The sequence below is a fragment of the Cervus canadensis genome, chromosome 16 (assembly GCF_019320065.1).
Source record: "Cervus canadensis isolate Bull #8, Minnesota chromosome 16, ASM1932006v1, whole genome shotgun sequence".
Lineage (NCBI taxonomy): Eukaryota > Metazoa > Chordata > Mammalia > Artiodactyla > Cervidae > Cervus > Cervus canadensis.
The window spans coordinates 56,753,714-56,766,973 of NC_057401.1; the positions used below are offsets into that span (position 1 = coordinate 56,753,714).

Here is a 13,260-nt window from a genome sequence, read left to right on the forward strand (position 1 = left end):
CCTGAGCTCCTTTGTCATTGAAACCTGAACACAGCCTTGCCCTTGGGCGGGTCTCAGTAATCAGCGATCCTCAGGGAAGTCAAAGAATAGGAACAAAGGGAAGGAACAATGGCTCAGCATAAAGCGGTCTGAGCCCCTCCCAAGGGCCCCCCGGGAGGTGGGGGGAGGATGGTGTTGCAGGGGTGACTTCCACCGGCTCCAGCCTGCGGTCTGTGGACTCTGCCCCGGTTCTGGGATGAATCCTCTGCTCAGGCCCCTTCATGAACTTGCCTGTGCCCTTAGTTTAAAGCACTCCCACTCTCGTTGTCTGGGGGAGACCCCTGGGGTTCTCCTCACTTGCTATAAGACTATATCCTTCCTCTCCCACCCTGTGACTTTTGGCTCACACCCACCAAGAGGTTCCAGATGTTCAAGCTGGCTTTAGAAAAGGCAGAGGAACCTGAGATCAAATTACCAACATCCATTGGATCATAGAAAAAGCAAGAGAGTTCCAGAAAAACATCTACTTCTGCTTTATTTACCACGCCAAAGTCTTCGACTGTGTGGATCACAACAAATTGTGGAAACTTCTTCAAGAGATGGGAATACCAGACCACCTGACCTGCCTCCTGAGAAATCTGTATGCAGGTCAAGAAGCAACAGTTAGAACTGGACAGGGAACAACAGACTGGTTCCAAATCGGGAAAGGAGTACGTCAAGGCTGTATATTGTCACCTTGCTTACTTAGCTTATATGCAGAGTACATCATGCGAAAGCGAAATGCCAGACTGTATCAGTAACCTCAGATAGGCAGATGACACCACCCTTACGGCAGAAAGTGAAGAAGAACTAAAGAGCCTCTTGATGAAAGTGAAAGAAGAGAGTGAAAAAGTTGGCTTAAAGCTCAACATTCAGAAAACAAAGATCATGGCATCTGGTTCCTCACTTCATGGCAAATAGATGGGGAAACAATGGAAACAGGGACAGACTTTATTTTCTTGGGCTCCAAAATCTCTGCAGATGGTGACTGCAGCCATGAAATTAAAAGATGCTTGCTCCTTGGAAGAAAAGCTATGACCAACCTAGACAGCATATTAAAAAGCAGAGACATTACTTTGCTGACAAATGTCCATCTAGTCAAAGATTTTTCCAGTGGTCATGCATGGATGTGAGAGTTGGACTATAAAGAAAGCTGAGCACCGAAAAATTGATGCTTTTGAACTGTGGTGTTGGAGAAGACTCTTGAGAGTCCCTTGGACTGCAAGGAGATCCAACCAGTCCATTCTAAAGGAGATCAGTCCTGGGCGTTCATTGGAAGGACTGATGTTAAAGCTGAAACTCCAACAGTTGGGCCACTTGATGTGAAGAACCAACTCATTGGAAAAGACCCTGACGCTGAGAAAGATTGAAGGCAGGAGGAGAAGGGGATGATAGAGGATTAGATGGCTGGATGGCATCACTGACTTGATGGACATGACTCTCCGCAAGCTCCAGGAGTTGGTGATGGACAGGGAGGCCTGGCGTGCTGCAGTCCATGGGGTTGCAAAGAGTCGGACACGACTGAGCGACTGAACTGAACTGAACACCAAGAGGTGGACCCGGTTTTGGGGTAACACCGGGACCAGTCCATGAAGCCCTCGGGGAGGCGGGTCCAGGGAGGATGTGTGGGCTCCTGGGCGGCAGGGTGGGGGCTCAGGAGGGGAGGGGGTCTGGGCTGGGTCTGCGGCCCCTGGCCCCTCCAGCCCTGCACTTGCAGTCAGCGGTCCCGCACCGCGCCCAGCCACGTGTCCGGAGCGGCAGCGCACGTGAGGCCTCCTGGAGGGCAGCCACCACGATGCCGCCCCGCGGGGAGGCCCTGGTGGGTCCAGCGAGGCGGGCGTCGTGCACCCAGTCTCCTCTGCACCCACCCCCAGGGCCAGGGGGCACCTCCAGACAAACCCGCTCGGCCCCGCGGGCGCCCCTCGAGAGCAGGGTCCTGTGGGTGCTGAGACCCATAACCACGGGCGGGTGGCCTGACTCAGAAACGTCCGCTCAGCTCTGGGCCTGGAGTCCTGCGTGGGGCCAGAGCTCGGGGGAGCGTGCGTCCTGCCTTGACCAGCTTCTGAGGCTGCAGGCGGTCAGCCTCTGCCCAGGGTTTTACCTGCCCTGGATTACCTGCAGGCTCCACGGCCCCTGCACCCCCGGGAGGCGTCCTTCTGTAAACAGGGGACGCAGGCCCCGTGTGCCCGGCACAGCCTTGCTCAGCGTCGCAGCGCCGCCTGCTCTGCTCGTGAATCCAGCGGGACAGGAGCACTCGGGTCTCCAGGCAACGAGGACAGGAGCCGGCCCCGGGGAGGGCTCAGGTGGCGGGAGGTGGGGCGGGCGCCCCGGCGCAGGTGAGGCAGTTGGCGGACACCTGGCCACAGGGCCCCCGCCCCCCGTGGCTGCCAGAGTGTCCTGTGGGGCAGCGGGGGGGGCCCCCTGGGGGCTGGAGGCACTGCAGAGCCAGGAGCACCGGGCCAGGTCCGCGGGGAGGTCGTCCCTCCGTGTGTCTGTGTCCCGAGCTCCCCTTCTCATAAGGACAGTCAGGACAAAGGCCACCCTAGTGGCCGCATCCACCTTAATCGCCTGTCAAGGCCCGTCTCCAAAGGCAGTCACGTTCTGAGGTCCTGGGGGGTCAGGGCCTGGGCGGAGGAACGCTGGGGACAGCAGGCAGGCCGGCACGCTCGTCCGTCATCGCAGAGTCCCGGGGCGCCAGCCACCCGCTCTGCCGCCTGTGGTCCCGGACCCTGCCTGGCCCCTCCCCCGCTGTGTGCCCGGCATCCGAACCGTTCGGCTCAGCAGCTGCAGAGCACACGTGGTCAGTTAAGTTTCACGTTAAACTAATTAAAAATTTAAAAACTAAATCCTGTTCCTGGGTTGCACCGGCCACGTTTCAAGTGCTCAGCGGGCACCTTCCCCGCCCCCTTCTCCGTCTGCCTCTCCCAGTCTCTCTATCTTCCTGTTTCTCCATCTCTCTCTGTCCCCCACCCCCAGGCTGAAGTTACAGCCTAGGGTGCCAGGCAGTGAGCTGCCCACTGACCCACCCCCACCAGCCCCCTCCCTCCACAGCCCACACTCTGCCCTTCTGATGTGTGTGGAGCTCCATGCAGACAAACCAGCTGAACAAGAGAGGAGAATGGACTTTACCCGCCCATTCCCCCTGCGGGCTGGCCGCTGGGTCCTGGGTGCTTGCTTGTGAGGCCAACAGGTCCGAGGAGGCTGTGGCCCTGTGCCAGCCCCCTGAGGCCTGGGGGTGTGACCCACCTGTGCAGGGGCAGGGCTGGGGAGCCTCCAGACCCCGAGAAGTCCCCCTGGAAGGGGGCAGCCCGCACAGCCCGGGAGGTGAGCCCATGAGACACCGGAACGTCGCTAGCACCCCGTCAAAGAAAGCCGGAGAAGCCCCGAGCTGAGTTGTGTGTGAACGTCCGACTTGTGGCCTCTTCTGCCCTAGGGCCCCCCTGCTCCCTGGGCTCAGGGCAGGGAGTCAGCGAGGCCGGCACCACACCCCACCAGCCCCACAGGCAGCAGGACAGAGGCGGCCGGACGGCGGGAGGGGAAGGCCGCCTGGCTCCGAGCCCATCACAGGGCCCCTGTTGCCACACACATGTGCACACACAGACACGCACACACAGGCATACATGCACACACATGCCCACAGACACATGCCCACAGACACATGTGCACGCAGATGCAGGTGCATGCACACACAGGTACACACACACACGTGCCCACAGACACAGTGCACTCACATAGGCACACATGCACACAGATGTACATGCACGTGCACGCATGTACATATGCACACGGGTGCATACACAGACATATGTACACACCCAAGCACACACACAGGCACACTCCCTGCCCGTGGCCAAGACACAGCACAGAAGTCAACGCCAGGCCCTGTCTGCCTGCTGGGTCCTGCCTCGAGTGCCTGCACCCAGGCCCCTCTAGGACACGAGGCTCAGCCCACCCCCAAGCTCTGACCCCAGAGGTTTGCTGCATCCAGGGCGGAAGTGTAGGCAGCTGCGCCTTCCCCATTTCTGGGCCAGGCCCCCACCCCCACCCCACTCTGAGCAGAGGACAGACGACAGCAGAAGCTGCAAGGAAGGGCGAAGAAGCAGAGCGGTCACGAGCACCAGTGCCCACCCGCCCTTCCCTCTGACAGGCCTGACCTCCCGCCCCGTCTGTGGCTGGGGACAGCCGGCGGGGGTGGGGGTGCGGGGAGGGGGAGTCCGGTGTGTGCCCCCAGCTGAGGGCGGCATCGAGATCCCCGCACATCCAGAGAGGAGGGCCCTGGGCGGGCAGGGAGGCTCGGGGGGACGCCGCCCCTTCCCGCAGGGTGGCTCGGGCCACGGGCAGCGCCAGGGCCATGCTGACCTGCGCCCGCCCCTCCAGGACAGGAAGGGCCACATGGGGAGTCCTGTGAGACAGGAAGGCCCGTGGACAAACACACTCTTGTGAGAGGCCTGAACCTGCACCTGCAGAGAGCAATTTAGATTAAAAAGGACCACTCCTGGGAGGGCCTTGTGGTGTGAATTGATTTAATCAATCTGGCCTCTCCCGGAAGATGGAAGGACGGGAGACCAGGGTTCTCTGGGCTGAATGGAGCCTGGGGAAGCACTTACTTTTCCTGTCTGCCTGGCCCTCCTCCTGTGTTTTCATTTTTGGGGTTTTTTTTTGTATTGTGGTAAAAGCTACTTGGCATAAAACAACGCTTCCAGACGTTTAAGAAGCACAGCTCAGCGGCGTTAACGACACCCACACTGCTGTGTGAGCACTGCGCACCAGCCCCAGAACTCTTCCGTCTTCCCGAGGGGAACCCTGTCCTCACCATCGCTGACTCCCCTCTCCCCCCAGCCCCCGGCCCCACCTTCCTGCCTTCTGTCTCCACGGACCGGACTGCTCTGGGCACCTCACAGAAGCAGGACCCGGCAGGCTGTGCCCTTGTGTGTCTGGCTCAGTCCACTGAGCACAAAGCCCTCAAGATTCCCCGACGCTGTCGCAGAGGCCAGAGCGTCCCTCCCGTTTAAGGTGGAATCACATCGTCTCCTGCGTGCACACCACGGTCTGTGGATCCGCCCGTCGGGCGATGGTACCTCCGCTGTTCCCACGATGCCGCTGTGAACGCAGGTGCATGGATGTCCGTGCATGGATGCTTTCAGTTCCTTTGGGTCCACAGCCAGGAGGGGAACCTCTGAGTCAGGCGGCAGCTCTGTTTAATCTTTTGAGGAATCGCCAGGCTGTTTTCCACAAGCGCTGCATGTTTTCCATTTTCACCAGCAGCGTACAAGTGCTGCTATTTCCACCTCCTCGCCAACACTTGTGATTGTCTGGTTTTTTTTAACAGCCGTTCGGATGGATGAGAAGTGGCATCTCCTGTGGTTTTGATTTGTGTTTCCCTGATAACCAGTGCAGCTGAGCATCTTTCCACATGATTACTGGCCATTCATATGTCTTCTTTGGGGAGATGACTATTTCAGACCTTTGCCCATTTTTCAGTGGTTGGATTTTCTGGCTGTTGTTGAGTTGTGGGAGTTCTTCACATATCGCGGATGTTAATCCCTCATCAGGTGTATGAGCCACAGGGCCTTCCCCCCATCCGTGGGTTGCCTTTTGACAGTGTCCTTTGATGCCCTGTTTGTAGTCACCCCTTTAATCACTACACTGGGCCAAGAGTCAACCCCGTGGACACACCTCTGGAGTGCCAGCCCAGGCCTGTTTGGGGCCACAGCCCTGCTCACGGGGACAGAGGCCAGGTGGGAGGCGGAGGGCAGGGGAGCCAGAGGCCAGGCGGGCACTGCCCATGGAGCGCAGGAGGGCAGCCTGGGGGTGGGGTGGCCACCGGGGGCCCTGGGGCAGAGCTGGCCTGTGCTCGCAGCCGCCCGTGGGCGAAGGGTGTCTCGTGGCCACCGACAGGGACCCCTTCGTGCTTGTTTGCTGCGTGAGCTGGCACGTGCGGGGTGGGCAGAGAGGGCCCACCCAGGGTGTCGGGGACCAGGGGGCCGGGGCCCCACCCTGCTGCCTGACACCAGGCCCTGGCTCTCGGGAGCTAAAGCCTCTATTTGAAGAAAAGTTTGATGTGTAAAGGGAGCTGGTGCCTCAGAACCTGTGATGCCCCCTGCCCGGCCCCAGCCCTGGAAAAGAAGCCGAGATGAATGTTCAGTAGCAAAGAAGGGAAGCCAGGGACGCACCGGGGGTGGTTTAAGCCGCAGCAGGAATCCTCCCCCAGCTCCCACAGGGGCCCATACACAACACACACACACAGACAACACTCACACAACTGCACATCCGCGAGCCTGGGCGCTGGGCACTCACACACGTACACACGGCTGCCACTCCGGGAGGTGCTTAAGCGGCAGGGGGGCGGAGTGTGCCTGGCAGCCGCGGGCTCTCCCACACCAGCTGCCTCTGTCCTGGATGGAGGCGCCCGCTTCCCATGCAGGCAGGAGCGCAGAGCCTCACTCCCCCCAGGAAAGGACGGATTCAGCCAGAGAAGCGCAATCCTGCGCAGAGACTATGCTGACTTCCCACACGAAGGCATGAGCCACGCGCCCCGCCACGTAGAGGCACGCGCGTGTCAGGCAGGCGGGGGCTCTGCCCGCTCACAGAGGGTGATGGGGGGCCAGCCCCCCCCACACGCAGGCGTCGGGGCTGGAGGGGGGGGGCACGGTGGGCGGAACCTGAGCTCGGCTCCGGCCTCGTCCCCCGTGTGCCCCTGGTCCCCTGGTCCCAGCCCAGGATGGAGCGGCGTGCTTCAGGCCTGCGCCCCTGAGCTGTGTCTTCAGGCACACGGCCATCCTCCACCGGAGTCACTCCCAAGGCAGGCGCCCGGCCCTCACCGTCTCAGCGGTGGGCACCGGGCCACACACACAGTGGACAGCACACACACACACACACTCAGACACTCACACTCACTCAGACAACACACACACACACTCAGACACACACTCAGACACTCACACACACACTCAGACACTCACACACACACACTAGATACACACACACAGACACACACGCTAGACACATGTGAACACATACAAACCCACGCATAGACACTAGACACACAGACACGCACACAGAAACAGCACAAACACACCCCCTCGCGTGTTCAGAGCGAGAGGCCCGCACTTCACTCCTCCAGCGTGACCCCAGGAGGCTGCAGGCCCCGCACCCACCAGCATAACCACCCAGGCTCCAGAAGGACCCAGAGGGCCCGACCCCCGATCATGGTGGAGGTGGGGCGATGCTGGGGGCCGGTCCCCTGACCAGGGAAGCCAGTCTCCCTGCCCCGCCCCAGCCTCTCCAAGGGCATAGGGCAGGGCCGCCCACGAGGGCTGACCTCCCCGGAGCCCCTCAGCCCCGGGCCCCTGTGCACCTCCCACCCCCAGGCCTGCCACCCGCCCAGGCCAGCAGCAGGCAGGCAGAGGCGGAGGCCGCACATGGGCACTGCTGGGACCCTGGCAGAGGCCCTGCTGCGCCCTCACCCGCCTCTTCCCGGGGCAGCCTGGGGCTGACCCTGTGGTGCCCACCCTCCCCGGGCCCAGGGCGGGCCTGACCAGGCTGCGTCCCTCAGCAGACGGACAGGCTGGCGGGTGGCCCTCACATTCCCTTGGCCAGGCAGGCCCTGCCAGCCCGGCAGGAGGCCCCTCCTGGAAGTGACGGAAGTGACAAGTCGCTGTCCACTGGCCCCCGCTTCTAGAACCTTCTGCCCAGGGCCTGTTTCAAGGGCAGCCTGCCCCAGGCCCCAGAGACATGGAGGTGGCTGAGGGGGCGTCTGGCTTCCGAGAGGCGTGACATCTGAGTGGTGTTACCCTCAGAGTGGGGACACACGGAGGAGGGCGGGGGCCCGCGGGGGATCTGGCAACCCTACCGATCCCACCAGAGGGCCTGCCCCGGGGTCTCTCCACAGCACCCCCCCTCCCGGGAAGTCCCCACGCTCGCTGCCGGCTGGGTCCTCCTAGGCCATGTGACCCTGCCCACCCCCCACGCCCGGCCCCTCCCAGGCGAGCTGTGTGGCCGCCTCTCCGGACCCGCGCGTGGGACCAAGTCAGCGACCAGCCCGGCCAGCGGCTCCTCTGGTCGCTCGTCGGCAGCCGGGAGGCCAGGGAGGGCTCCCGACACAGCCTTGGCCCGGGCCCCGCCGTGAGGGGGCGCCACTGGGTCACCCTGCCACCTGTGGGTGAAGGGCAGCCCAGGACAGGCGCTCTCCGTGCGCCTCCTAGCTCCGGCCCCGGGCGCGCCGGTGAGACCCACACTTGCTGTTTTCAACTTAGTTTGCGTTGTCTTCTTAATGGCAGAGTCAAATAATAGGGCCTTTGTTCTCATCCAGTGGGAACGACAGAAAATCGTTGGATTGATCCTTGGTGGGCACTGAGCCCGTGAAGTTCCCCCCCCCACCGTGAACTCCCGCACCGCTGGAGCCTGGCTGTCTATCAGCCAGGCAGCGGGGCAGCCAGGCAGCCGGGCAGTGGCCCCAGGCTCAGCGTGGTTTCCACCCTGAGGGCTGGACGCTGAACGGGCGGGGTGGTCCAGACCCCAGCGGGGGGTGGGGGGGAAGGAGAGCCTGAGCCCAGACAGCTGCCCCACAAGAAGAGACGGGTGGGGGCGGTCCTGGGTTCGGGGGTCCGCTTTCTCCCACCTGCAACATCGAGGACGCTGGGCGATGCCCTTCCTGCCCGTCAGTGTGAGCACGGAGCCAGCAGGAGGCCAGCGGAGGGCATCCCCAGGGGCACAGGCCAGCACGCTGGGCGCCGAGGGTGGGCATCGCAGGGGGCGCACAGGGCAACAACGCGAGAGGAAGGTCGGAAGGTCAGCCTGGCCCAGGCTGTGTCCCTCTGCAGGGCCCTGCCAGGCGGGAGAGCAGCCCCATGCGGGACGGCGCCCATCGGGGTCCAGCCAACAGGCCAGGCTGAGGCCCCGGAGGGAGGGGCAGGGCGGGGGCCCGCGGGGAGCCTGGACTCGAGCCTCTTGCTGCCGTGGCCCCTGGAACACCCGCCCCTCTGCCCGGCTCCCGGTCTCAGCCGCTCACGTCCCCCAGAAGGGACGCAGGCTGGCACGACACCCCAGAAATATGGAGTGGCTCTGACGCGCACCACTCAGCGCCTGCAGAATCCCCGCTCACAGGAGACTCAGGGTCTGCGGGAGCGGGGAGGCCCCTCGGAGGCGGGGAGGACCCCCTCTGGTTCTGAGGCTGAGACTGCGTGGTCAGACATCAGGTGTGCAACCCCCCACCGGAGCCCAGGAAATGGCTCCTGCGCCGAGCGCGGGACCGAGACCCAGCGGCCTGAACAGTGTCCGGTGACCCAGCCCTCTGAGCAGACGGGCCGGCCACGGACGTCTGCGCCATCGCCCTCGTCCGGGGTCTGGAGGCTGAAGGTGAGGGCAGGTAGGGGCTCAGGGGTGAAAGGCAGGGGTGGGGGCACCGGGGGAGGACACAGCGGGGACTCGGGCAGGGGCTGGCAGTCCTCCAAGCGCGTCAGGCCACCGGAGGGGCCAGCGTTTCCCTGGTGGTCCCCGAGTCCCCGCCCCCACACACCAGAGCTGACTTGGCCTGGCCCCTGCCCTCCCAGAGCGGTGATGTCACTAGGAGCCCGGGGCTGTCACCAGCCAGTCCTCAGGGACAGCGGCCCAGGACCGATTCCTGTCCGAGCCCCGCGACAGGCAGGGGGGCCGTGAGGAGGGGCGCTAAGCCAAGGCCCTCCCACACCCTCCCCCCAGGGAGCAAGGCGGACGGGCGCACCAGGTGGACCCCAGTTCCACACCACCCAGCGCCCCGCCGCGGCCCCGAGGCCAGCGCCCCAGAGCCTTCCCGCCCGATCCCCAGCCACCGCCTGAGCCCCGCGGCCCCAGACCCGGCCCTGAGCCCCGGACGCGGAGGAAGCGGCGCCCCGAGGGGGCGCACCTACCGTAGTACCGGCTCGGCTCTCGGCAGTAGCGCAGGATGGGCAGCGCGTCCACCGCCGGCGGCTCCGGGGAGGGTGCGGGGTCCGCGTCGGGGCCCTGGCCGGAGCTGGAGCTCTGACCGTCGTCGCCCCCTGGCCTGGGCCCCGCGTCCCCCGCCCCACCCGCCGCGGGGGTCACCACGAAGCGCTGGGACATGGTGGCCCCAGTAGCAGCCCCGGCCTCCGGGTGCGGGCGCTGAAAAGACGGCGAGGGCGCGGGCGGGGCCCAGGGTGGGGAGGGCGGGGCGGGGCCGAGAGGGGCGGGGCCGGATGGGCTGCACCCGAGAGGCCAATGGACCCTGAGCGCCTGGGACCCAGGACGGCGGGGTGGGGGCGCCCGGGGCCGGGCGGGCGGGGCAGCCTGGAGCGCAGAGCCGGGCGCGGGCACCGCGGAAAGCCATCGGGCCGTGGGCAGAGGCTGTGCCCACCTTCGCAGAGCGCCCCTGCGCGCCCCAAGACGCAGAAACCTTGTTCTGGAAGCCAGTACAGTCCCTTCAGAAGAGCGCAGCTGGGGGGGTCTCCTTGCAAAACCTTGGAGACCCCACCCCAGGCACCAGGGCTCAGGTCGCCAGGGCTGGTCTACGGAGAGACAGGCCAGGGACGCTGGAGGTCCGGCTTTGGTGTGGGGAGTGTGGCCACCCTAGAGGCAGCCGGTGGCCTGGGGACCTTGAGAATGCCCACTGAAGGCCAGGACCACAGATTCCCCAGTAACCGAGGGTGGAGGCCTCCCACGGGGAGACTCTTGGGGCCAGACCCTGGCCTGGCGTTTCCCACCCCCTGCTCTGGCCTCTTGGCCACCAGGGTCCAGTCATTCAACCCAGGAGGTCAGGCAGGTGGCCTCCCTCGGAATTCTACCTGGTAGAAGCCCCAGGAGGGCGGGAGGGCTGAGGTGGGGCTGGGGGGGCAAGGGGGCCCTGGGTAAGAACCAGTCCCCTCTGTCCTTGAGTGTCCACGGCAGGGCCCCCAGGGGTGCTCCAGTTTGCTTTCCCTCCACGTCTCAGGTTCATCCCCCAGCACCTCCCCTTTACATGTGCGGCACTTCACACATTCATTCATTCACTGACTGTGCATTGGTGCCTAGCAGAGCCCGGCCCTGGGATGACGCAAGGAGGCAGGAGTCCCTGCAGCTCTGAAGCCTGAGTTCCACATGAGAGGCAGTGACAAGAGCTGAGTAAGAGAGGGAGAGAAGGGGTCTGGGGGTGAGATTTTAAATGGGATGTTGGGGGCAGTGCCAGAGACATTCAAGCAGTGACTTGAAGGAGGCTGGTGTTCAGCAGTGTAACAGCTTCCACTCATTCACCTCATGATCCATCATAGCTGTTCCTGGTCCAACCCTCACATTTGTATTCCAGTATTAGAGGGAGGGAACAGTGGAAGGGACGATTACCACCCCTCCCCAGAGCATGGCCCAGAAGCCATACACCGCACCATTAGCCAGAATGTGGCCATGTGGCCACACCTGCCTGTTGAGAAGACTGGGACGTGGACTGGCCAGTGTTTGGGGCTCTGCTAACGAGGGAAGAGGAGAAGGAGGGTTAGAGGCCCCCGGAGCATGCGGGAGAGGTGAGAGCTGTGGGTGAAGGCTGCCCTCTTGCACCGACCCTCTCGTTATCTCCCCCACCTCCAACCACACAGCAGCAGAGAGGGTGAGCGGAGCCCTGCACGCTCAGCTGCAGGCACGCCCGGCCTCTCCCGCCTCGCTCCCGCTCACACCTGCGGGCACACCCAGCCTCTCCCACCTCGCTCCCGCTCAGCCTTCCTGGCTTTTTCTAGGTGCTCAGGAGGCCCTCCTGGCAGCAGTGGGGTCTCCACACACCCTCTGTTCTCCGTGACTCGCTGGGACGCCAGTCCTGCCTCCACCCCCCACTCTTCATTATTCTCTAGGCCATTTTCGCCCTTCAATCTTTTCCCCTCAAGACGGATGTTTGAATCATGGAAAGTTTTCCCCCAAGTGCCTTCATGTTTTGATTGAAAAGGCATTCAGTCTAAGAGTAAATTTGCCCGAAACTGTCTTTAAGGTGTCTAATCTTTCCGCCCAGGTCCCACAGGTCTTTCTCTTTATGTTAATTCGCGCGTGTTCACATTTTTTGTTGCTACTGTAATGGATCTTATAATTGGGCTGAAATGTAAAAACCAAAACAAGACAAACATCACTGGCTGTCGTGTATTTGTTTTGTAACCTGCCACCTCCCAGAACTCTAAATTCCGTTATTCACTTATTTTCCCAGTTTCCTCTGTGGTTTTCAGGGATTTTTTTTTTTTTTTTACCTGTAAAGAATGATAGCTTTGTCTTTCTTTGTTGCTTTTACTTCTTCTGTTTTCTTCCCTCCTTTTGTTCTTGTTTTGGAATTTTCTTGAAATTCTGGGGAAATATGAAATAACGCATTTTCCAGAACTGAAAAGGGAACAGCCCTGGGGGTCATCAGCCGCCATCAGAAGCGCCCAGCTGGGAAAGGACCACGAGCCGTCCTCCGCGCTGACACTCCACCCTGAGACCGCAGGCGGCCGGGGGCAGGCTTGACCCGGGAGGCCTTCTCTTCCCTCTGTCCAGGGCCTTCAGGTGAGGGGCGCTCCCAACCTCGGCCCGAGGGCAGCCTGCGCCCGCAGCCTTGCCTCTGCGACGCCCGCAGCGGCCTGGCCCAGCCATGCTCCCTGTCTGCAGTCCTGGAAATCTGGAAGACTCCAGGGCCGCGCTGACCTCGGCGGGTGGACCTCGGGTGAACAGGTCCACTGCACCCCCCAGGCCCTCAGCCCCGTGTGGGCAGGGTCTGGCTTCTGAGGATGAGCAGGGAAATGGAAACGGACAGTTGCAAAGCAGACGTTAACAGTGGCATCCCGGTCATACAAGCGTCCGAGGGGGGCACTCATGCGCCCACAGCCTAACTTCCAGAAGCCAAGTCTCCAGGCGGCAGGCGTGGCGGCGCTCGGGCTCTTCAGGGCACTCGAAAGGCAAGTGTCAGAGTGATTTGTGGACAGAAGGTGATGGGCTGGGCCTGGGAGGGGGGCTCTGGGCGTCCGCGGGGGTCGGGGTGCCGTCAGCCGTCTGAACAGGAGCCCCGCTGCCTGCCCGACCGCGTGGTAGTCATTCTGGAGCTCAGACGGCACTGGCCTCTCTGACGGGAGTGCCCCTCCTCGGCGTGTCCCGCTGGCCCTGCCAGGGCAGCCACAGGGTCAGGCTGAGGAGGGCCGCCGAGAGCTGTGGTCCACGCTGGCCCAGGGGCCCCGCCGTCACCTGGAGCTGCCCAGAGGACCCGCTGCACCCAGAGGGACGGGACCATTGTCATCCCAGCAGAGGCGCTGACAGCCTGGGCGGCGGCCT

The 13,260-nt window shown here is 63.0% G+C and overlaps 1 protein-coding gene across 2 annotated transcripts in view; it reads right to left on the minus strand.

The window, feature by feature from the left end:
* Nucleotides 1–10,141, minus strand: part of SLC12A7 (solute carrier family 12 member 7) — a 60,374-nt gene extending 50,233 nt beyond the window's left edge. For both annotated transcript variants that reach the window (XM_043488729.1, XM_043488728.1), the window contains exon 1: nucleotides 9,906–10,141. In XM_043488729.1, coding sequence (XP_043344664.1) covers nucleotides 9,906–10,098 — 193 coding nt within the window. In that variant the 5' untranslated portion in view covers nucleotides 10,099–10,141. The remainder of the gene's footprint in view (nucleotides 1–9,905) is intronic.
* Between the last annotated feature and the right edge of the window lie 3,119 nt (nucleotides 10,142–13,260).